The sequence below is a fragment of the Trichomonas vaginalis genome, chromosome IV (genome assembly GCF_026262505.1).
Source record: "Trichomonas vaginalis G3 chromosome IV, whole genome shotgun sequence".
In the NCBI taxonomy this organism is placed as follows: Eukaryota; Parabasalia; order Trichomonadida; family Trichomonadidae; genus Trichomonas; species Trichomonas vaginalis.
Window position 1 is genome coordinate 39,029,664 of NC_067206.1, and position 25,910 is coordinate 39,055,573.

Consider the following 25,910-nt stretch of genomic DNA (forward strand, 5'->3'; position numbering starts at 1 on the left):
TAAAGAAAATAATGGAAGATTAATTCAAGACGTTCAGTTGCAAAAGACACAGCAACCATATGCACCACATATTACGAAACAGAAGATATATCAGTGGTTATTAGCTCACAATTTGCAGGAATATTATCAACCGACAAGATATTATATTACTTTTGACTTCGAAACATTAGAGACTAAAGAAGAATTACAACTTTCTGAGTGTGCAACTTTGAACGCTTACTTAAAACCATTCATGGTATCATCAACGGTTAAATTAAATGATAAAACATATACGAGGAATTTTTGCTTAACTTCCAGTGATTCTTTTATTTCTGATTGGATTGAGTTTTTATTTTCAACATGTTCATTAGTTGCTAAATCAAATATTGAACAATATGAAGAATTATTGAAGCCGCAAACGGCGGGGACTTTGTCTCATACATTAAATGAAAAACAGAAGGAAGCATTTAAAGAACTTCTAGATGAGGAATTCAATAAAGTGAATATCATAGGTTTTAATTCGGGAAAGTTTGATTTAAATTTAATTCTTCGTGATTTAAACACTGCAAAATGGAAAATAAAATCAATGCTGGGTTCTTCTTCTCAATTTAAGCCAATCATTGTAAAGAAAACAAACGTTCCATATGAATTGAGATTTATTGACATCAGAAATTATATAGCGGGTGGAACATTAGACCAATTCACTCAAGATTTCGGAAACAATAAATCACGTGTTAAATCCTTTTTCCCTTATCAATTCATCACATGGGAGAATTACGAAGATGAATTATATAAAGTGGAACCATTCACTCAAGATTCATTTTATTCAGCATTAACTCAAGAAACTATATCAGATAGTGATTATCAAATATATCTCAATGATGCTAAAAATTTTAAGAATAGATTAGAATATTTTATTCATTATTGCAATAAAGATGTTGAAATTATGATTGACCCAATTGATAAAATTATTGAAGAAACATTTGTTTATAAAATTGACATGCTTCATAATCTTTCTTTATCATCGAATGCTTCAATGATTCGTTACGCTTTAGCATATAAAGACTTTAATCCTAATGAAAAATATCCTGAGGAAGAGATAGAATCAAGTTTTGAATTAACGAAAAAGTATTGGAAATATAAAATTGAATCATATAAGAAACAAGATGAAAAAGCAGAAAGAGATACTAAAAATAATGTTTCAATGGATGATTTTCAATACTATCACGATTTAATCCTTTCATCTAAATGCAAAATGTGTGGTAAAGCGTTTACATATGCAAATAAACCAACATTAGATAGAATCGATAATGAAAAACCACATACCAAAGAAAATTGTCAGTTAATGTGTTGTTATTGCAATGTCGTGAAATCAAATAAAGATGAAGATGTTCAACGTTTAAGAATCAATTTAAGAAATTATGCATTAAAAAATAATTTACCAATGACTTTAGATTCAGTTGAAGCTTATCACATTCTCCGTAATGGAATTACTGGTGGTTTATCAAATGTTCAACATCGTGTTAATCTTAAAGGAATCACACACATTAATAAACTTTCATATAGTCCAGAAACTAAAACTGTATCAAATGAGGACACCACCAACATTATGACTCATTTCGTTGGTGTTGACTTTAATTCATTATATCCTTCATCATTTTCATCTAATCCTCATGATTATGACTCCATTGATTCCATTCAGGATTTAAACAATGTTTAATAAATCGCGGAATATCTGACATCATCTATATATAGCTTCTTTTATAAAAGATAAAAAAATAAATTATTTTAAAATTAATGTTAATTTTTTAATGCGTTTAGTATATAAATATATTTTAATGCATCGTCTATATATAGATGTAACAAAAAAAGTCACACAACCCTTCCTATCCTACTACTATATATAAATATATCTTAATAAATTTAATTCCTTAAGGTAGAGCATGTTCAAATTTAAAATCTCATACAATATTTTCTTAATGGCGTATTTTTCTGAGGTCGCCCAAATAAAGGTGAATTCAAAATTGAGAACTCCAAGGCGTATGGCGAGTATTCAAAATGTACGCCACTTACAAAATATTGAATGTGGATTATCAATTTTTTGGCGTGTTCAATTTCAAATTTTGATATTTATGTTTATTTTATTCAGTATAATGCTAAGAATTAAAATATAAAATTCATAGAATTTTTTCTTTGAAAATATTTTACATTTTTATTAGACCACTCCTAGACTAGTCATCAGGTTATCCTCAGATCATCCTCAGACTACTCCTTATCAGATTACTCATCATCCTCAGACTACTCCTTAGACCCCTCCTCATCAGACTACTCCTCAGATCTTCCTCATAAGACTCCTCCTCAGATCTTCCTCCTGAGACTACTCTTCAGACTACTCCTTAGAGTCCTCCTCATCAGACTAGTCCTGAGACTAGTCCTCAGACTACTCCTGAAACTACTCCTCAGATTATCCGCAGACTCCTCCTCAGATTATCCTCAGACTCCTCCTCAGATTATCCTCAAACTACTCCTCAGTCTAATCCTCAAACTCCTCCTCAGATTATCCTCAAACTACTCCTCAGTCTAATCCTCAAACTCCTCCTCAGATTATCCTCAGACTACTCCTCAAACTCCTCAGTCTAATCCTCAGACTCCTCCTCAGATTATCCTCAAACTCCTCAGACTACTCCTCAAACTACTCCTCGGTCTAATCCTCAGACTCCTCCTCAGATTATCCTCAAACTCCTCAGATTATCCTCAAGCTCCTCAGACTACTCCTCGGTCTAATCCTCAAACTCCTCCTCAGATTATCCTCAGACTCCTCCTCAGATTATCCTCAAACTCCTCCTCAGATTATCCTCAAACTCCTCCTCAGATTATCCTCAAACTCCTCAGATTATCCTCAGACTCCTCCTCAGATTATCCTCAAACTCCTCAGATTATCCTCAAACTCCTCAGACTACTCCTCAAACTCCTCAGATTATCATCAAACTCCTCAAACTACTCCTCGGTCTAATCCTCAGACTCCTCCTCAGATTATCCTCAAACTACTCCTCAGTCTAATCCTCAGACTCCTCCTCAGATTATCCTCAAACTACTCCTCAGTCTAATCCTCAAACTCCTCCTCAGATTATCCTCAAACTACTCCTCAGTCTAATCCTCAAACTCCTCCTCAGATTATCCTCAGACTACTCCTCAAACTCCTCAGTCTAATCCTCAAACTCCTCCTCAGATTATCCTCACCTCATTAGCTTTTACTTCATATATTTTATGTGAAAAATCTTTGAAAACTAAATATAAAGGAAAAAATGAATGGAATATCATACAAACTGAAGCGATTCCTTAAATGCATCAATCAGCACTTTAACTATATGCAAATTGGTATCCACATTCAATATTTTGTAAGTGGCGTACATTTTGAATACTCGCCATACGCCTTGGAGTTCTCAATTTTGAATTCACCTTTATTTGGGCGACCTCAGAAAAATACGCCATTAAGAAAATATTGTATGAGATTTTAAATTTGAACATGCTCTACCTTAAGGAATTAAATTTATTAAGATATATTTATATATAGTAGTAGGATAGGAAGGGTTTAGTGACTTTTTTTGTTACATCTATATATAGACGATGCATTAAAATATATTTATTTATAAATCATTAAAAAATTAACATTAATTTTAAAATAATTTATTTTTTTATCTTTTATAAAAGAAGCTATATATAGATGATGTCAGATATTCCGCGATTTATTAAACATTGTTTAAATCCTGAATGGGTTAAACTTCAATTTAAAAATGAAGATTGTGAATTATTAAATGAATATGAAAGCCAATAAAGTTAATTAACTTTATAAATTTAAATCACAGATAAAATCCTGTTTCAAGTAAGATATTATAAATAGTTATTAATATGATATCATAAGTTCTTTACATATTGTATTCATATAGTAGTAAATGCGCTATTCAAAGGTTTTTAGAAAAATATAATAGCGCCAATAAATAGTACTAAAAATTGTGAACATTTAAATTTTTATTTTACAAGTAAATAAGAAATTACTGGTATAATATAAGTCAACAAAAAACCTTTTCTTTCCCTATTTTTGGGGTCTGGTACATCAATGATATTAAGCTGATTTTTGAAATTTTTTAAAAATTTTGGTGATTATTCACAATGTCAAAATTGAAATTTATCTAAGAAGGATGCAAATCTCATAATTTAAGGAAACAATTCATATATTTTGAAGGAGTGGAATAAAATTTTAGAAATTAAACTGATATATGAGAAAATCTAAATTTAGCAATTCTGTCACTTTTTTAAAATATGGATAATATTCTTCCATTTATTGTGAAAATTCTTTCCCAACCATTCTCTAAAGAAGAATTTGTGTGTCCAGGCGGCATCGGAATTGATCGGGAAATCGGGATAAAAGCATGTTCAAGAAATAACAAATGATTTATTAAATGGTGAATTTGATGAAAATTTATCATATTCATTAAGGAAATCAATGATTTTATTTAAAATAGTTTTATAACAAATTCTTTAAATTAACACTAAAGAAAGTGATTTTTTCCTTAAGTGCTTAGGAATTAAAGGAAAATATACGATTTCATGAATTTTGCTTTGAAATATTCATAACGTTAGTTAAATTGCTTTAAAATATTCATAACGTTAGTTAACTTGCTTTAAAAAACTAATGATAGTGTGTATTTTGAGCCCTTTTATGCATAAAATTCGTATATTTTCGGCTATTTCTTAAGTATATTACAAAATTAGTTTTTCAAAATAGTTCGTAGGATCCGATTTGACCAATGAGAATTATTTATGAATTATAAGGAAAATAACATTATACGTTTCATAATCATATGGTTGGCAGGGTTTTATGGGTTGCTTCCATTTTTTCTGAAATAAATGAATAAATATAATGTTTATAAGTTTTCATATCTTTTATATTCTTAATAACGAATGGTATAGACCTTTCCACTTCATCTTCCTTCGGTGCTGTTCTTTCATATGAAACATTATTGGTATCTTCAATAATGAAACCACAATCACACAAAATTTTATAGGTTCCAACGGTTTCCTTTGATATTTTATCTAATAAATCAAAAACTTTATCAACACCTGTGCATTTATTTAAATAATAATTTGTGTAAATATCATGATCTTCTTTCTTAATCGTATTAGTTGCATATGTCACGTTTTTAAGAGCTTTTTTGAATTTCTCAGAATCGAGAGGGGGTGAAAGTAAGATACAAGGGTATTTTTCATTATCAATAAATTGTAACTTATGTTTACGAATAAATTTAGTACCTTCTTCTGAAAGTGTTTCATCTATTTCACCATCTAATAAATTTTGTGTTGATTCTGAGACATAATTTTTATATCTTTCTTCATGAGATTTGTGAACTTCTGATTCTGAAGCTGGGATATTCATTAAACCCTCTACTTCATTTTCATTATATTTTTCAACTTCTCTTAATTCCTTAATTTTTTCATCTATTTCATCTCTTATTTTTTCCAGTTTTTCAATTTCATTGTATTCATCATCTTTAATCCGTTCTTCATAATATTCAGGGAAAACATCAGGTTCTTTAGGTTTTTCTTCTTTAGATGTGGGATATAAGAAATTTATAACATCATCTTTATTCATTTTTCCATCATAATCAAACTCATTTAAAAACTCCGCGAATTTTTGACAATTTCTTAAATAATATTTATCAACCTCATAACCCACCTCCTCTAATATATCCTTTATTTCCTCATTTGTGAATCCTAAATTTTTAACATCGTTAGTTTTGACGCTCATTTCATACGAATTAAAAATAAATTATTCAAAATTGTAAGACATTGAATTTTAAAAGTTTATTTTTTTATTTTTTATTTCATTATGGTAGTGAATCTTTCATTTATGACTCCATTGATTCCATTCAGGATTTAAACAATGTTTAATTAATCGTGGAATATCTGACATCATCTATATATAACTTCTTTTATAAGTGATGAAAATGAATTATTTTAAAATTAATATTAATTTTTTTAATGTGTTTATTACATCATTTATGGTCTGAGTGTAAATGTCTTACAATTTTGAACATTTTTAAATCTTGATTTATTCAAAAACGTAAGAATAAAAACCGTAAGAATCATACATTTTTTACTTCATATGTCAAAAAAAATGATACAAAATCGTTCAATATTGTATGAATTCTTACATTTTCAAAAAAAGTCACACAACCCGTCCACATATACTACTTAAATTATCAGAAAAATATATATGATATTTTATGCTTTTTAAAACAGACAATATATAAAGAGTAATAACCATTTAGTGTTATATAAAATATTTAGCTTTTTAAATTATTAAATTTTAATTCGTTAAATTTTGTTCAATTTTAGCATCTCATTTGAACTATAATTATATAATAATTTTAGCATAATTTCATAACATGGTGTTTCTTAATCAAATTGCATCTAAATTAATGAGAAAAATTTTGAAATTTGAAAATTCAGTATCTAATTCAAATATCTATCTAATAGCATTTCTACAATCGCGGTAATTATGAGATTTCAGGTTCAGTTGGTTAGTGAAATTAAATTAAATATATAGTATAGAGGCAAATCTGTAATAATGATTGCGAGAATAAGATTGACAAGACTTTCTTGGCCGATCTTATGATCGAAATACAGTCATTTCCGGTACACTGACAGTGCAGTGTATCAGAATTGACCGAATCTCTCGCAATCACATTCTGATTGCGAGAATAAGATCGACACTATAGCGCAATTGAGTCTGTTGTGTCTGTTTGTGTAACTACCAAAATACGATAATGATTGTTTTGTATATCTATCACTAAATAAAAATATCTAAATATAAATTTGTTTAAAAGATGTATTTAAGAAAACGTAGAAAATTATATGAAATGGAAAAGTTTAAAAGGCATTATTGAAAATATTTAGTTTGAAAAAAATAAATTTTGAAAAAAAAATTTGAAAATTGATTTGTCTTCTAGATTGAAATATTAGTGTTGTACGTTATAAATAATTTAAAAACTCAATTGCACTAAAGTGTCAATCTTATTCTCGCAATCAGAATGTGATTGCGAGAGATTCGGTCAATTCTGATACACTGCACTGTCAGTGTACCGGAAATGACTGTATTTCGATCATAAGATCGGCCAAGAAAGTCTTGTCAATCTTATTCTCGCAATCATTATTACAGATTTGCCTCTATACTATATATTTAATTTAATTTCACTAACCAACTGAACCTGAAATCTCATAATTACTGCGATTGTAGAAATGCTATTAGATAGATATTTGAATTAGATACTGAATTTTCAAATTTCAAAATTTTTCTCATTAATTTAGATGCAATTTGATTAAGAAACACCATGTTATGTTATGATTATTATATAATTATAGTTCAAATGAGATGCTAAAATTGAACAAAATTTAACGAATTAAAATTTAATAATTTAAAAAGCTAAATATTTTATATAACACTAAATGGTTATTACTCTTTATATATTGTCTGTTTTAAAAAGCATAAAATATCATATATATTTTTCTGATAATTTAGATTTTCAAAAAAAGTTTTCCGTTCGGCAAATGAACCTCAAAACAAGTTTTTCTAGGATGTTTCCTAACCATTGTACTATACTAGAAGTGGAGCAAAAATTCGATTTTATAGTATTTAATCGCCTGTCAGCCCAAGGGCTGTTTGCTATCTTCACTCTCTACTGATAATAACACAAAAATAACATAAATGATTAAATTTGTTATTAGTTTTCTAAAACAAAATATTGATAATAAAATATCTCATCATTTTTTATGCACACTGTAAGATATATTTTGAAAATATATCTGCACATATGTATAAATACTCTTTTACAATCTTATTTTAGAAAATCATATCTCTATTTGCTGAATCACTTAATAATTCAAACTATAAAAACATTTTTACAATTATTAGAATACAATTAGCTATTTTTAACTATAATGTTTACTGTAATATCTGATAAACTCATATATAATGACATTTTGCTCTGGAATAATCATTTTTTATACTAGAGCATATTTTTTAATATTATATCATGATGCAATATAATATATATGCAGTGGTATCATAATTCAAACAACTTTGCATGCTATTTAACTTGTGCTTTGATACCATTTTGACAATTAACTAGAAAAATGAGTGAAATTTCAAATCATCCATAGTAATGTTTTCCCCATCATTATATAATTAATGCAACCATTGATCACACTCAAAAACATAACAATCATACAAATTTATCATATTTTTCTCTTTTCCACATTGAACAAATCAAAATTGCTTAATTTATTATAATTTCCATCTTAATACATTGATATATAACGCATAATAATATCTAATCTATATTGAAAAATTCGCAATTCAAAAAAGATTTCTAATTTATCTATTTCATTATAAACTAACTTATTAAATATTATTTAAATAAGAAATAAATTCAATTTTAAATTTGCTAAACGCATATATTAAATGGTTAAATGACAAAATCATATTTCTTTATATATTTTTAGCTAATAAGCTTAAATTCTATATTTTCCTGCTTCTGTGCTCATTGGAATGCATTTTATAAGAATAATACACTTCAGAATAGTTATATTATTTCGAATTATATCTTTTTTGAGATTGCTCTATTTAGAAAGTACATTTAGAAAATTTATGCCATATATAATAAAATATCTGTTTTTCAACATGCTTGAATAATTTTGAGCTTATCATATTTTGCAATATTTTTGAAATTTCGAAACGGTGATCTGTTTATTCACAATAGCCTATCAGCATAATAGTGCTAAAATTTCAGGCTTGTGTCATCCAAATTGGGTGATACCATTTTGACAATTAACATCAAAAATTAATAAAAACTGAATATATTTGAAAAGACACTTCCTCTATTTTCATATGCAATCCTTTCATTTTAAATTTGTTTAATTATCTGGTAATGAGTTGGGTTGAGAGAGTTTGGGGAGATCTGAGTTGGTAATGAGTTGGGTTGAGGATGTTTGGGGGATCCGAGATGAGATGTGAGAGTGAGTAAGTCGAGGAGGCCTGAGAGATGAGCAAGGGATGAGAGTATATCGAGGAGGTCTGATGGGTGAGTAAGAGTGAGTAAGCTGAGGATGTTTGGGGGATCCGAGATGAGATGTGAGAGTGAGTAAGTCGAGGAGGTCAAGCAACAAGGAGCCTCAGGTATACTGGATATACCAGTTCCCTGTAGCTCCTTGTTGCTTGAGACGGGGAACTCGAGTACGATTTCCTCGGATACTTCTAAAAGTATGGCAAAACCGAAGTTGATTTAACGCTTCACACCAGCCATAGAAGGGGCTCTCTCTATTAGATGGTGTGCTTCAACTTCTCAAATCTTGGACAAAACCTATAATTTGATAGAATTTTGTCTTGGATAAAAGACAAACTATAGAAATTTGTCTTTTATCCAAGACAATTCATATAGGTTTTGTCTTTTCTCCAAGACAAAACGATAATTTGAATGGATTTTGTCATTTCTCCAAGACAAAGTGTTCAATTTTGTCCGGATGTGAAGTGAACGTTATTGGTTTTTTGATAAAAAAAATAATAAAATAACGGATAAATTTTATGGGTTTGAATTTCTGTAATTAAGTGATATTTATAAAGAGATTGAATAATATTTAATAATGGCTTATTTAAAAATCAAAAATTTTAATTTCAATACCGAAAACCGCCCAAAACTTTACAAAAATCCAAAAAAATTCGAAAACGAAAAATTCAAGACAAAAAACCTAGAGTATGAGACAGTATCGTTGGACAATGGCCGAAGCATAGCAACATTTGGAAAAACAACAAACAATTTGAACAAAATAAATTTAATTCATTTTTTGAACAAAAAGGCAATATCATTTGAAAAGACACCATAAAAAATATACTTTATCAATCAAAACGATTGTATGTTAAGTTTAAAATTCGAACAAACCTGCAAATTTGAATACTTTACAAGATTTTTCAATGCCTATATTTCAATGAATACTCAAAATTTAGCCATGATTTCTATATCAAAAACATTCTATATTAAGAACTCTTTCATTTTGATTTTTTTCGAAATTCATGGGTAATCATCTCAAACAATAAATTTTGAAAAAATTGCAAAATTCTCACAATATGAATAGATTTGCATCAAAATATTTTTTGTAGTTCTAGAATAGTAATTCGGTTAGTAATTAACAGATATTTTTTATTCATTCAGCAAAAAGTTGCTATTATATGTAGTAATCACAAAAACAGGCCATGTTAATATACATGAATAATGACTATGATTTGAAAAATTATCGAATGAAAAAATGAATTTAATCAAAATAGATAAACAAATTCACCATTAAATTTATCTACATACCAATAAGATTTACACATATGGTTACAATAGTTTGTATTTATATTAAGTGGACAATTATTTTCAAAGATAATCTTCAATTATTCCTTCCATATCAAAAAAAACATCACAAATTACTTGGGAGAAATGTTATCTATATTCATGCATAACTAAACCTCCTAAATAATGCAAATATTGAATTGAATTTTATTGTCAAGCTAAGTAGTAGGATATGACGGGTTTTGTGACTTTTTTTGTTACATCTATATATAGACGATGCATTAAAATATATTTATTTATAAACCATTAAAAAAAATTAACATTAATTTTAAAATAATTTATTTTTTATCTTTTATAAAAGAAGCTATATATAGATGATGTCAGATATTCCGCGATTAATTAAACATTGTTTAAATCCTGAATGGGTTTAAATATCATCCATGTAAAATTTTAGAACTTGGTAACGAAAAACTTCAGAAAAAATTAAACGAAAGACTATCAAAAGATAAAGTTGAAATAGTAAATAAACTCGCTAAAGGTAATGGTAATGATGAAGAAGAATTTGATGAGTTCAACATTGAACTTTAAGAAACTAATGATTATTTGAATTTATGAAATCAATTATTTGATTCATTCTTTCTTCAATCTCTTCTATTCTTTTTGTTAAATCATCAATTTTCATTAATGAGGTGATTCTTGATTGAGGAATAGATTTCAAACTAACCACCCCCTTTATTTTTGAAATTTTGAATCCATCAACTTTAAACATTTTATTCAATTTACATGTTGTCAATTCTTCAAATAATTTTTTATTATTAGCATAATAGTCATTAAATTCTTTAACAGATGAAAAAATTTTTATTTCAGTAATTGGTTTAACAACGTTTATTTTTTGTTGAACATTTACACTTTCATTTATTTCTTCCTCCTCTGTTCCATTTATTTTTAAAATCGGTTTCATTTATCATTAAATAAAAATTAGAATATAAGTGATGAAAATGAATTTTTAATTAATGTTAAATCAGAAAGAAAAAATAGAAATCTAAAATTACTTGAATTTGTTAGTTAGCATATAGATTTTAAATCATTTATTATTAGTATTGAATATTTTTTATTCTAAATATTTTTAAATCATTATATTAGCCATTTTTTAAAGATATTTCAATCCCAAATCCCTAATTTTTAGTTTTTAAAGATTTTTTACAATAAATCATTTTAAATACAATTCGTAGCAGTTTATTAGGTAAATCGTATATTGGTAAAATTAAAATGGTAGAACTACAATTTTCAAAATTTTTTGTCAGAAATTTGAAACTGGATGCCCTTAGAGATTTAGCTCATTATTCTTCAATGTCATCATATATTATTAAAGAAATACCAAACTAATCCAAGTTTTAAAATATGCTACTTAATTGGCACTATTGTTAAGAGATTTCAAAATTTTGAAGCTCAAAGATGGGGACGAACTTTAAATTGAATGGTCAATTTAAAGCAATGAATGAGAAAAACTTTGAGCTTAGGGCTAATGAAGGTTTTTACAACGTAGATAGATAGACAAATGGATATGTCATCATTCCTATGAGTATGGTAGATTTCTATAAAAAGTGAGTGCAATATCACATTGCATTTCGAAACATGAGAGAAATAGGCATATATATACGTTATTACATATATATCTATATGCTATTCTATATTATTACAATGTTAAAATAAGAAAAACTCTAAGAGTCTCATTTGAAATATAATCTATGTTATTTTTATATAACAATTATCAATGAGAATGTAAATTATATTTGATTAGACGATAAATGATGAATAGACTTAATTATTTATGATTAGACATGTGTGAATAGAAAAATTTGTTAACATTTATGAAGATAATGTGTTTTGATTGAGATTACATTTGTGCTTAGTGTGATATTGCTATTATATTGGATTTATATGTGTAAATTAGGAAAACTCGAACTTTTTCACTTGAATGTGATTCATTGATTTTCAATTCAAGAAAGGAGTTTACAAATGCAGAGTATTGTTCCTTTACCCTGCATTTGTAAACTCCTTTCTTGAGTAGCTTGCACTTTTTCACTTGAATGTGATTCATTGAATTTCAATTCAAGAAAGGAGTTTACAAATGCAGAGTATTGTTCCTTTACCCTGCATTTGTAAACTCCTTTCTTGAATATCTTCATTTCTTTTAATTATAAATATCACATTCTCTATAAAACTCCTCAAATATCATCAATTTCCCATTTCAATAATAGATAACCATTTTCTATATTTCTTAAATTTCTCTAATCCTTAATTTTCTTATCAAATTTGTTATTTTTTCAATAATTTTTTAAATTTTCTATTATTTTTGGAAATTTTTATTTAATTTTGTGAGAAATTTATTCAATTCTTATTATATAATAATATTATTCAAAAATATTGTTGTAATTTTTCAATGATTACGATAATTTTTAATTCAATTTTTAATCGAATGTTTTGATGGGACGGGCTTACTGAGCATTGGCTCATCCCATCAAAACATTCCATTCAAAACTCTGGCCTTCATCGAGGCCAGAGCTCACAATTCATCTCCTCAGAGCCAAGTTCCTCGACGGTCGTCCTCATTAGGCACGATCCGAGAGGAACTTGGCTCTTCATTAAAATCACAAGCTCTGGCCTTAGCAGTGGCCAGAGCTTTCAAAAACAATCCTCAGGGCCGAGTTTTGCGATGATCGTCGATCATGTCGACAGTCTCGCAAGAACTCGGCCCTGAAAGACATACAGATACAGGCTCCGGCCCCAGCAAAGGTCAGGGCTTCGTTTTAAATACCCAGGGCTGGCTTTCTCAAATGCAGCCCTTATCCCGGGCGGCAGGAGCGGAATCCGGCCTTGGGATACTTACCAAACGAAGCTCTGACCCTAGCAAAGGCCAGAGCCTACAAATGCAATCCTCAGGGCCGATTTTGAGGGAGATCGTCCACATCATTGATGATCTCCTCTCATTTCGGCCCTGAAAGAAAGAAATACACAGGCCCGGCTCATAGCAAAGGCCAGGGCTTCGCTTTAAATTCATAGGGCCGGCTTTCTCAAATGCCGCCCTTATCCCAGGCGGCAGGAGCGAAAACCGGCCCCGGGAATCCTACAATACCAAGCTCTGGCTCCTACTCAGGCCAGAGCCTGCAAAATTCATCCTCAGGGCCGAGTTTTGCGATGATCATCCACATGATAGACATTCTCGCAGAAACTCGGCCCTGAAAGACGTAATATCACAGTCTCTGGCCTCAGTAGAGGCCAGAGCCTCGCTTACATTACTCAGAGCCGGCTTTCTCAAATGCCGTCCTGATCTATGGCGGCAGGAGAGAAATCCGGCCCTGGGAAGCATGAAATACGAAGATCTGGCCTTATAAGAGGCCAGAATCTGCAAATACTTCCTTCTCTACAGATTATGATCCAATGTAACACAGAAAGCCTAGAAGGAAGCCCTTTCTCAAGGTTAAGACTTCCTTCCTGGCTTTCTGATACTGGATGGAGTGGAGTTTGGCTTCCATTGCAACTCCTTCCAGGAAGATCAAATGATTACACAAAAGTCATGGCAATTGTATTCTAACACTATAAATACAATTGCCATGGCCTACAATTGCGAGTGCCTGCTGCTTCAGCAGAGATTTGCAGCAGACACTCGCAATGTTAACCAAAATTCGTCTAAAAGTTAGAAGATGGGCTTTTTCTCAAGGTCAAAGTCCATTTCCTAACCTTCTTATTATTAAAATAACCATTTTGACAGATTATTATTTTTTATCCCGGCATCATCAGCTTGTCATTCTAAGCTTATCATTTTCAGCTTATACTTATAAATTCTAAAACAGTGATTATTGAATTCACGAAATAGAACACCACATTAAGAAATATTATTTACTAACTTTTTCAATAATTAAAAAATATCAATGATACTTAAGTGTCATCACATACAACACATTCTTATGATCATCATAATATATATTATAGAATATTGCATAATAATCCAAATTCAATTTCAATATTAAAGTGTACTATCCATTATCTCTTGACATCATAACATACTCAACGAGTACTGATCATATGCTATTGATCAAGCCTTTAAAACAAACTATATATATGATTGCTTTAAATTGACCAAAAAATTGAATACTTGCTTTAAATTGACCGTTCAATTTAAAGTTCGTCCCCTCAAAGATGCTTTCTACCTATAGGATTTACATGAATATATAACTGAATCATTCCAAAACCTAATATTTAATAAAAAAAATTAAAAAATATTGAAAGTAGAAAAAATAAATAGTACATACATTGTAAATTTGTTTGGCTTAATTCTTTTTGTATTTGGCAATATTTCATTTTTGGCGGTTAAACGGTTTGGTCGAATCTCCTTTTTGGATTTTAATTATATTTTCTCACGAATCATACTATGTAAATACCAATTTTGATGCGAGCCTGAAATCAACGTTTTTCAAATGCAAAAATTTTTCTTTAGTAAATTCATAAAAAATATGATAAATAGATACTACATTGTATAAAAATAATATTTAATTTATTTAATTTGACTTTTATTTCCTTAAACTATCTCATTAGGTCATGATATCAAAAACAAATAAAAAGTACAAAATATTTATATTTAGTATGTGCTCTAACTAGTGATGCTATTCTCGCATTCTAGAACACGATATTCATCGAGTTATGATTTAAACAAAAATTACCACCAAAATAAAAGTGACGATGATACCTGGAAATGAAGGGTACTTATTGAGAAAACTCAAAACTTGCGTTGAAAATCGAATATATTATGTATAAAGATTTATATATAAAAAGGTATGCAGAAGAAATTTTTTTTAAGATAAAACATTAAAATATGGACAAAAAATATCAAATTTGCTTAATATTAAAGAATTTCAATTTTTTTTGGATTTGAAAACTATAGAAGTAGTTTATTTTTGAATTATATGATAAATAAATTTTCAACTTCTACTCATCAAATGGAAAATAAATTTGATAGATTTTATTTTTGGTCATACCATCCATCTGTATCCTCAGTTCATCGAACATCGACATAAACACACAGACACAAGATAAATTACGCTATTTAATGGCCGTTTTAATCCAATACCACTTGAATTTAGTAAATTTTTTGAATCCGTACCACAAACAGCATTTACCATTTGTACACAAGTCTAATAACATATATAAAAATATTAAAGATTCCAAATCTCAATGGCTTAGAACGATAGATCAGCGGTTATGGTCTGCCTTTTGTCTATGTCTGAAACTGTCACCGCTGCTTTCAACGAAATTGCTGCTGGCAAGCCAGAGCTTAAGGATCTTAAGATCGAATCCGTCAAGGAAGTCAAATCAGAGGGCGCCACAGTTCTTGTTATCACAGTTCCATACAAACAAATCAAGGCCTTCCAATCCGCCCAAGCCACATTCCTTCCAGATCTCGAGAAGAAGCTTAATGCCCAAATCTGCATTATTGGCAAGCACCGTGCATTCCCCAAGACACCAGAACACGGTCGCCGCTTCAAGGCCATCCGCAACTACGGCCGTACACTCCGTTCAGTCAACGATGCCATTCTTGACGATCTTGTCTTCCCAACAGCTATCGTTGGCAAGCGTGTCCATTACGATGTCAATGGCAAGCAAGTTACAAGAGTTATCCTCGACAAGCACGATGCTACTCGTGTTGAGGAGCGCCTTTCTGGCTTTGCTGCTGCCTACAACCGCCTTACAGGCATCGTTTCAGTTTTCGAGGTTGCTCAGAACTAAATCAGCATTACTTTATATTAATAAAAGAGAAAATTGCCTAAATCAATGTCGAAATTACTTCAAAAAATCAAATTACTAAAATACAATATATCACTCAAAATCATTGATAAGTATTTAAGATATATACTACATTGGCTTGTACATTAAGTTTAAATTAGAAAATAATTTTTTTTAAAAATATATTTTTGAAGTAGTATATGTTGAAGGGTTGTGTGACTATTTTTGTAAACGTAAGAATTCATACAATATTGAACGATTTTGTATCATTTTTTTTAACATATGAAGTAAAAAATGTATGATTCTTACGGTTTTTATTCTTACGTTTTTGAATAAATCAAGATTTAAAAATATTCAAAAATGTAAGACATTTACACTCAGCCCATACATAATGTAATAAACACATTAAAAAAAATTAACATTAATTAAAAAATTTATTTTTTATCTTTTATAAAAGAAGCTATATATATATAGATGATGTCAGATATTCCGCGATTAATTAAACATTGTTTAAATCCTGAATGGAATCAATGGAGTCATAATCAAAGACCTCATAAACGAGTAAAAGAAATTAGAAACTAATGATTATTTGAATTTATGAAATCAATTATTTGATTCATTCTTTCTTCAATCTCTTCTATTCTTTTTGTTAAATCATCAATTTTCATTAATGAGGTGATTCTTGATTGAGGAATAGATTTCAAACTAACCACCCCCTTTATTTTTGAAATTTTGAATCCATCAACTTTAAACATTTTATTCAATTTACACGTTGTCAATTCTTCAAATAATTTTTTATTATTAGCATAATAGTCATTAAATTCTTTAACAGATGAAAAAATTTTTATTTCAGTAATTGGTTTAACAACGTTTATTTTTTGTTGAACATTTACACTTTCATTTATTTCTTCCTCCTCTGTTCCATTTATTTTTAAAATCGGTTTCATTTATCATTAAATAAAAATTAGAATATAAGTGATGAAAATGAATTTTTAATTAATGTTAAATCAGAAATGGCGGCAGGATTCTTTAAAAAATTATGGGATGGAATTAAGAAAGCTGCGGGTTGGGTTTATAAAAAGGTTATTAAACCTGTTGCAAACTTTTTGGCACCAGTAGCGAAAACGGCTGGAACTATCATAGGTGGAGTATTAGGTACTAAAGCAGGTAATCCAGCGATGGGAGCACAAGCGGGTAACGCAATTGGTGGAATTGCTGAAGGAATACTTAATAAAATAGGAGGTAAATAGTGGAAAAATAAATATTATTTTTATCTTAGTATCGGTTGTAGTCTTTGATAAACTTTTTCTCCTTTATTTAAAATTTCTCTTATTGGGGCAGCTTTTGGCGTTATTGATTCAGCAACGTCACTAATTGCTTCTTTATTCTTAAATATCCAATTTGCCCCCTTCTTCAATGTTTCCCAAACTTTACTCGCCCTCTTTTTACTCTATCCCACAGTTTCTTAAATATACCTGCAGCCATAGTTGATTATTTCATTAAAATTAAAAATTCATTTTCATCTTTTAATTTTGATTTTTATTTATTAATAAATGACGACTAACTATTTGGTGCCAAACACTAAACCGATTAATGGAAATGTATTTCATTCATTCGAAAAGATAAATGAAATATTCGCAAAGAATGACGGTAGAAGATATTATAGAGAACTTGAAAGTTCATGCTATGACTCTGATGCTCCATATTTTGATGATAAACAAACTCATTTAAGAATTACAAATCCAGCTCATGATGTGAACCAATTAGGTGACACATATATTAAACGCAAAGTTAAAGCAACTCTTGTTTCAAATAAAGCTTTCACATGTGATGCCGCTTTTAAATGCATGCGTTTATTCGTTGGTTACAAATCATCAAATCAAAGCTTTAAACAATTAGAAGTAGAAACTGAAAGAGGTGATGCCGGTTATCTTCAAATGGATTGCGCCCGTGAATCTTTCGCATTTGCAACATATAAACCAAAATCAGAAAGGAAAGTTAAAAAGTTTGTTCATTCGTTATATAATAATGTTCAAAAATATGATAACTCAGTATGTGGTAAATATATTGACCCTTCAGAAGTTTTCAAGAACGCAAATAAAGAAGTTGATATCACTTTTGATATGATTATTCCGGTAAATGATTTGTTAGCATTTCAGGCGTTCGATGATTATCCTAAATCATTTGGTGAAATCATTCTTAAATATTATGTTTTCAGGGATACTTTAGTATTTTGTCAGGTTGACCCGTTAAGAGTTGCTGATTTACAAAATTACGTTTATGAAAAGATAACTGATGAAAATTATGAAAAGATTATGAATCATGTTTATAAATATGATCGCAAATTCCAACAAATCGGACTTCCTGCCAAATTAATTACAGGCTTAGCTGCTACATCTGCTGACGCAACAGTTGATGACGTTATTATTTCATGCACAAAGATGGAAGTTTTAGAGGATAAATGTATTACACCAGGATACGGTTTAATTGAAGAATCAGTTAAAGCAATACCACGTTTATTCAGTAAGGAAGATCCATTCATGATTCCAGCTCAACATATTGACGTTCGTTCACTAAATGGAGGTTGCATCACTCCTGAAGGTATCAGCTCGGATTTCTCATACGCTCTTCATAATGTTACAGATGTTGTGTTAACATTTCCGAAGAATGCAATGCAAAGAACAGTTTTAGAAAATCCAATGCTTCGAGGTCTTCAGGTCACTATAGATTCCAGAAACTTCCCCGATCAAGCGATGACCACAGTGGTGACATATTCTTTACACGTATGCTTCAAGCTTCTGATTTGGATGGAGTGAATGAATGCACGGAAGAATACGAGGACTCATTAACTAGACCACTGAATGATGATGATGGCTTACCATTAGCTAGAACATGGAAAGACCAAACTTCATTCTTATGCACTATTCCAGTTCAACGTGATGGAGCGGGTATATTCTTTGATGGATTAAAACTTTCAACTCACAAGTTACAGTACAAGTGAAAGCTTATCCAATCATTCAGGGTGAAAATGACACTTACTGTTCAAAGGTGACAAATCCTCCTCAGGTTTGGTTTACTAGGACTACATATTGGACATGGACACCGGATGAAGGTTTGAAATATCATCCAACAGGTACACCACCGCAGTATAGAAGTTCATATGATGAAATATTGATGAATAGAAATGTTTTAAAATTATAATTTATTTTTGATTAAATAGATTTAAATTCATCCACCCCTTATGAAGAATTAGCAGGAGTATATAATACATACGTAGATGATATGATTAATGAAGCATTGAGTGATAATAGAAATGCTCTATCTAAGGAAAAATTAATGAAAATTCCATATTCTGAATGTTACTTAAATTCAATCACTGCAGCAATTGGTAAACAAAATAAAGGTAAAACATTAAACGATATTAAAACAAATTATCATTATTGCTAACACTTCCCCCATTCACATGTGTTAATTTATATCAACCGTTCAGTTCACCTTCAGATGATACATTTGAATCTTTAAAGCATTTAATCAAAATTCCAATTATTTATTTATCACAAGAAGAAGCAGAAGATTATTTAAAAAACTTTTTAATGTATAAAGAATTATATAATACAATCAAGAAGCAAGGATTAGAGGATAAAATTATTGATAAACAACGGGATGAATTATTTGAAACACTTTCTATTTCAAATTTTGATAGAGAATTTTTGCATTCACTCATTTTTCTAGATGATGCAGTGAAATCAAAACTAATAACAAATGAGAAATCATATTTTAATCAGTTATTAACTCAATGTCGACACATTCAGTGTTCATTCTTCATGGCTGTTCAATACTTCAAAGCATTAAGCACAAACATTAAATCAAATCTATCAACCCTTTTCATTTTCAGTGGGTTTAGTCGTCAACAGTTGAACGTTATGCTTATCAAGTGAATTTACCAATGAGCATTAATGAACTTTACACACAATATCAGCAATTAGGTGAACATGGAAAAATAATAGTTGATTTAAATAAAGGAAGTGTTAAATTTGATTAACTTTTTATAATTAATTTTTATTTTTTATTTATAATTAAACATGACAGAAATAGCAAATCTTCTACAGGTTCCATTAAAACAAGGGACAAACAAAAAGGGTGCATATAATAGAACTATGAAAGTTCCTGATGGAATGAAAGAATTAGTTCATATTGTTGCTGGTCTTCAAAAAGATGTTAAACAAATGAGAAACGTTTTAACATTACCAGAAGCTCAAGCATATGCCAAACGTCATGGTCCAAATTGGGAAGCACACGAAGCAGACATTACGGGTCCAAATGGAAAACCTGATGGTATAAATGAAGTTTTCGTTACTGATGGTCAAGGTAATATTAAAGTCATAAATGGTTATAAATTAACTGTATCTGATTATCCTAAACGTAAAGCATATAATGAACGTTATCCTATGCAATTTGATGAAAATGGAAAAGCTGTTAAACAATACATTGGAGAAGGTGAAAATGGTCCAATTAATTCATACCGTCATAATCCATATTCTTATTTCAATGAAGAATTAAATGCTATTGAAGAGGGACCGGATGGATTACCACGATATTCTAACCAGTTTGATGGTCAATATGCAAATATTAGACCTGAAATTTCAGCTAAGAAATTCTTTAAAGTTGCTTTATTCGATCCAGTTTTCGCAAATGTTAAAGATGAACTTAAACAGCAATTCCAACCAATTATAGTAGCAAGAATTGCATCAGGTGCTTTATCTCAAGCATTCAAAGATTTAATTAAGAAACCATTATATCAGCAACGAGGTTTAACTTATGATTTAGTTAAGGAATCAGATAAAAGAAAATTTGAGAAATCAGATGATTATAAGAATGCAATTAATGAATATATTCGGTCTATTAATTTCGATGAAACAGCTAAAAATCAACTTCATGAACAAATACAGGGAATAATAGATTCAAAAGTTCCAGCAAAATAAAAGTTTAAATATATTTTTTTTATTCGAATATAAATGAGAAGACGTTTCACTAGTCAAAAGAACACTAACGCAAAAGCAGAGATTACGGTTGGTTATAACGTAAATGATGATAAATCACGAATTATTCAAAATGTTAAAGTTAATGTTAGCCCTGAATTAACAAGGTCAGCAACTCAACCAAATTTATTAACTCGTGACTTACCGAAGAATGAGGAGAATGAAGAAAACCATGAGAATGGAGACCCAATCATTTTATCTGAACCTGGTAAAGAACCTGTTGAAATTCCCACTTATCCAACATACCCCCACCTCTTTCATCAAACATCGAGAACCCATATAAAATAGACATTAATTCTGAATTAATGAAAATTTACCGTGATATAATAATTAATAATTATGATTCAATAATAAATTTAATTGACCAATCCGGTTTAATTATTTTACCTTATGAATCATTAATTCACATTATCGCCATTCTTTGTGATGTTCAAGATTCAGACGTTAAGATTCAATTTTTCATAGATGATGAGGTTTCATGCTGCGGAACAGTTGCAAAAATAAATCCTATAAAGGATATTAGCACAATTAAGATATCAAAGAACGGAACAACAACTGAACTTCATTTAACATATAATGATATTTATAATAAAATAGTTGATGAATATAAAATATCACTTGAAAAATTCTTTGTTAAGGCTATTTAATATTCAAGCATTAACATTATCGAATAATAATCCTTTGAATCATAATCAATAATAATTGACCTTTCACCAGTTTCTATCGTTTGTTTTATTTCTTTTTGTTCCCCACTATCCGGATCGGTCATTGTAATTGTTTTTGTTATAGTATCAGCTTTATCTTTAACTTCAATCTTTTTTCCATCGGGATATTTAAACCAAAATTCCAAAAATTCGATATTGTCAATCTGTTCATATTTTAATCTATCAATTACATTTTTAATACCATCTGAAAATCTTATGAAATGGTCATTATATGGGTTTGATTGAACTAAATTTGAATGAAGTGAAATATAACCGTTGATGAATATGACATCGACTCATATTTTCTGAAAACACTAAAATTTATAACATGAATGAATTTCTTATTCGTTGAATTTATGAATTCTTGAGGTAATCTTATTCTAGTTTTATTTATCACTGGAAAATAACGCTTTACCATATTTTTAATCGTAATAAAAATGTCAATTATCAATATTATTTCGAATAATAACTGTGAATTAAATTTAACAGTTAGCGGAATTTATAATGTTACTCTCGTTTCTGTGAGTGGTAAATTTAATCCCATTCTTTTAGACCCTTCAGATTATATATCATTTATTAAAGATGACCATGAAAAAACGTATGATATGTATATAAATAATGTGATAGCGAAATGGGATATTAACACGATTTTAAGTTATTTAAATGAATCATTTATCGTATGGTATGAAGAAAATTTTAAATCAAAACCTGATAAACTTTTTGAACTTGATGAAATAAATAACCTTATTAAATTCCCGCTGAAAATTAAATTTTGTTCTCCTCATCTTCGTTCATTGTTGGGGATATTAAATTTTGAAAAAGATGTTGGGGATGTTTTGTATTCTGACACTGGTTCCAATTTCATTTTAATCAAACGTGATAAAGTTAATACCCCAATGAGATTTTCACATCAAACATTAGACCCTAACTCTTACCCATCAATACAAAACATTTTATCCATCAACTTAAACACATTTTCTTTATCATATCCGTTTCAATTATCCGGGAATTCATTTATTCTTCATTCAAAAGATTTATCAAATATTAAATTTAGAATAACTGACCTATTTGATTGTGATTTAGAATTTATGAATGAAATATTATGGCAATTTCAAATAGAGAAAATAGTTGATGAGATAACGGATTAAATATTTATTTTTAAATTGTAATAAATGATTAAACAACAGCAACCACAGCAACTTAAGGCACAAAGCACCCAGGTCCTTCAGACCATTACATACGCCATATGCATATAATTCAAAGACGGCAGAACAAACGCAAAGGTTGAAATATGGAGATTTGGAGATAGTATTGAAAAATGACCGTTTCGAATTCGTTTGCAAAGGTGGTGCAGTGATATCAAATATAAAAGAAATTTTATTTATGAATTCAAAAATTAAAGGAATAACGGATGATATAACATCAATTCCACCAGAAGAACAAAGATATTACGCATTAAATGCATTTCCTAAAGTTTTGAAGATTGGAAGATTTAATTTAAATGAGGAATTCATAGAAGGTTTCCTAAACGACATAATGAAGAAAGCAGATAAAACATATGTTAACGATGAGTTAAATAAGAAGGCAAATTTGGTTTATGTTGATGAAAAAGATAATGAAATTAAAGAAAAGGTTGAATGGTATCATGAATGGACATTTGAGACTTTTAAAGTTAAAGCTGATACAGGATGGGTTTCGGGATGTTTAGACCTTAAAGCGGATAAAACATATGTTAACGATGAGTTAGAGAAGAAAGCAGATAAACATATGTTAACGATGAGTTAGAGAAGAAAGCAGATAAAACATATGTTAACGATGAGTTAGAGAAGAAAGCAGATAAAACATATGTTAACGATGAGTTAGAGAAGAAAGCAGAAACAATGTTAACGAAATATACCAAAGTTTGATAGGAACAACAAAAATATATTGAAACTATTGTTGGTGACTTTTCTGTCAATGAAGAAAATAAATTTTTAGATGGCAGTTTGTACAGTCCTTAAAAATGGTACACGGGTGTAAACTCATTCCGAAAAATAACAATGAAATGTATGTAAGCTATAAAAAGAATAATGGTACACAAGTTAAAGTTCCATTAGACAACAACTGCTACTTAAACTTATATGGAGACGAACAAAAGAAATATTTAAGAGTTTATGAAATGTAGATATGACATTGCCTGACCCAGCTCCAGCCACCATATTATTATGACTATGGAGATGACGACAGAACACCACATGTAGATGAACAAAAGCTAACATTATATTTAGATTATTATAGATATAAAAGATATAATGCAATAGAAAAACGAGAATAGTATATTATTATACAGATGACAGAAATAAATATTATATCAAGATTTTACCTACCCTGAAAACATAAGATTATATTATAAAAAATATCCGACACAAACCAGAAGAAAACCTGAAATAGTTTGCACTATATTTTAAGTTCAAAAGAGACAATCCTATAATATCTCATATGTTTGATTTAATGAACCCAGTAGTTCTATTTATACATCTAGGATGCAAGAGTCCTCAAGTAATGTTTGGTGTTGGTGCATGGGAACAAATAGTCGACAGGTTTTTGTATTGTGCAAACTCTTCAAAGGAAACAGGCGGAAGTAAAACGATTTCAGGTGAAAATTTACCTGCACACAGTCATTACATAGATTTAAGTACATCTCAAGCAGGTTGGCATAGGCATAGATATTGGGATTAGTCAGGAATGACAAAAGGTAAAGGATATGATGTTAAAGACAACGTTAAGTTTGCTATAAATTGTTACTGGAGTGACACTCAGGGAGAAGGAAACCATACACATTTCGTTTCAGGATATACGCAAACAACGGGACAAGGTAAAGACTACATGCCACCTTACATGACAGTTTACGCATGGTATAGAGTTCAATGAACGCTCAATGTTTGTGAAACAAACTTTAGAACGGACTGAAAGTCCTGGAAATTTGATGCAGCCCAAAATAAGATTTTATAAATTGCATATTTGACGTAAATTTATTTCCCAGTTATTCAATAATTAATTATTTTTGAAGAACTGAAGGTGTCACTACGTCACCATGTGTCACTCGGTTATTTAACTTCTCTGAAAAAATGAGACAACATGACATTTTGACAACAACATAGGAAATTTGATGTAGTCCAAAAATAAAGTTAGTTTTAAAATTATTTTTATTTTTTTATTTTGTATGTAAAGACAGTAATGTCAGTCGAAGCAAAAACATTCACGAACAAATCTAATGTCGAAACATTCACAAAAGGCACTTATAATGGTATTTAAGTCTTACGTAGAGACAAGGATGGTTACATTAATGCAACAAAGATGGCAAGAGAAGCGGGAAGGTTAAACCATTTAAACAGATTTCTCAATAGTACTAAAATGCAGGAAATTCTCGAGTTTTGGATGAAAGAATACGGTCGAGCCAAAAGTGGCTCGACCTCAAAACGAGCATTTTATGAGCTTACTAAGGGTGTTATAAATGAATTCAAAGGTATTTACATACATCCTGACCTCGTTCATTTTGTTGCTGAATGGTGCTCTGTAAAGTATGCATTTTATGTCAAAGATATTATGGACTCCATAGACAAGAAAGTTCATGAGAAATTAGATGAAGAAGAACTCGAAGATACAGTGGAGAATGCTAAACCTTTGTTCGAACAAGAAGTTAGGAAAATGCACGAAAAACAATTAGAACATGAACGTGAGATGTGTTATGGTTATAGAGATTCCCCATACGAACTAGACCAATGGGAACAAGAAGATTTAAAGAGAGAATTTAGAGAATATGAACTCGCTAAGATAGCATTTGAAGCTGCAGAAAAGAAGTTAAAAGTTTGGGGGTCGTTTGTACAAAAATATTGTGAGTAAATGAACCATTTATTTTTGTCATTAACGACCAAAAATATGATGTTATCGTCATGTTATCGTTAATGGTTTCGGGTTATTCAATAATTAATTATTTTTGAAGAACTGAAGGTGTCACTACGTCACCATGTGTCACTCGG

General features: G+C 29.7%; 8 protein-coding genes and 2 pseudogenes across 10 annotated transcripts, besides 5 other annotated features; 9 read left to right on the top strand and 1 right to left on the bottom strand.

Moving 5' to 3' along the window:
* Positions 1-145: part of a mobile genetic element that runs on past the window's edge.
* Positions 146-1,423: 1,278 nt separating this feature from the next.
* TVAGG3_0247510 (uncharacterized protein) lies at positions 1,424-1,699 on the top strand (the record flags this gene model as incomplete). Its single annotated transcript, XM_051227924.1, has 1 exon — positions 1,424-1,699. One exon carries the CDS (start codon positions 1,424-1,426, stop codon positions 1,697-1,699), a length of 276 nt encoding a protein of 91 aa, XP_051112910.1.
* Positions 1,700-2,224: 525 nt separating this feature from the next.
* On the top strand, positions 2,225-2,563 carry TVAGG3_0247520 (uncharacterized protein; the record flags this gene model as incomplete). The annotated part of the gene is made up of 1 exon (XM_001299732.2): positions 2,225-2,563. A coding segment is annotated over one exon (339 nt), but the record flags the coding sequence as incomplete, so codon positions are not given.
* Positions 2,564-4,092: 1,529 nt separating this feature from the next.
* Positions 4,093-4,362: a mobile genetic element.
* Positions 4,363-4,408: a mobile genetic element.
* A 950-nt stretch (positions 4,409-5,358) lies between these two features.
* Positions 5,359-5,891: a mobile genetic element.
* A 3,051-nt stretch (positions 5,892-8,942) lies between these two features.
* Positions 8,943-9,197, bottom strand: TVAGG3_0247560 (uncharacterized protein; the record flags this gene model as incomplete). The annotated part of the gene is made up of 1 exon (XM_051227925.1): positions 8,943-9,197. The coding sequence occupies one exon, from the start codon at positions 9,195-9,197 to the stop codon at positions 8,943-8,945; it is 255 nt and encodes an 84-aa protein (XP_051112911.1).
* A 6,427-nt stretch (positions 9,198-15,624) lies between these two features.
* TVAGG3_0247570 (Chain H 40s Ribosomal Protein S7) lies at positions 15,625-16,285 on the top strand (the record flags this gene model as incomplete). The annotated part of the gene is made up of 1 exon (XM_001299733.2): positions 15,645-16,151. One exon carries the CDS (start codon positions 15,645-15,647, stop codon positions 16,149-16,151), a length of 507 nt encoding a protein of 168 aa, XP_001299734.1.
* An 876-nt stretch (positions 16,286-17,161) lies between these two features.
* TVAGG3_0247580 (N-acetylmuramoyl-l-alanine amidase family) lies at positions 17,162-17,398 on the top strand (the record flags this gene model as incomplete). The annotated part of the gene is made up of 1 exon (XM_051227926.1): positions 17,162-17,398. One exon carries the CDS (start codon positions 17,162-17,164, stop codon positions 17,396-17,398), a length of 237 nt encoding a protein of 78 aa, XP_051112912.1.
* A 597-nt stretch (positions 17,399-17,995) lies between these two features.
* On the top strand, positions 17,996-18,783 carry TVAGG3_0247590 (uncharacterized protein; the record flags this gene model as incomplete). The annotated part of the gene is made up of 1 exon (XM_051227927.1): positions 17,996-18,783. A coding segment is annotated over one exon (788 nt), but the record flags the coding sequence as incomplete, so codon positions are not given.
* A 707-nt stretch (positions 18,784-19,490) lies between these two features.
* Positions 19,491-25,910: part of a mobile genetic element that runs on past the window's edge.
* On the top strand, positions 20,231-20,812 carry TVAGG3_0247610 (uncharacterized protein; the record flags this gene model as incomplete). The annotated part of the gene is made up of 1 exon (XM_051227928.1): positions 20,231-20,812. A coding segment is annotated over one exon (582 nt), but the record flags the coding sequence as incomplete, so codon positions are not given.
* Positions 21,164-21,834, top strand: TVAGG3_0247620 (annotated as a pseudogene). Its single transcript has one exon. A coding segment is annotated over exon 1 (671 nt).
* On the top strand, positions 23,064-23,778 carry TVAGG3_0247630 (annotated as a pseudogene). The gene has a single exon. A coding segment is annotated over exon 1 (715 nt).
* On the top strand, positions 25,285-25,773 carry TVAGG3_0247640 (uncharacterized protein; the record flags this gene model as incomplete). The annotated part of the gene is made up of 1 exon (XM_001290858.2): positions 25,285-25,773. The coding sequence occupies one exon, from the start codon at positions 25,285-25,287 to the stop codon at positions 25,771-25,773; it is 489 nt and encodes a 162-aa protein (XP_001290859.2).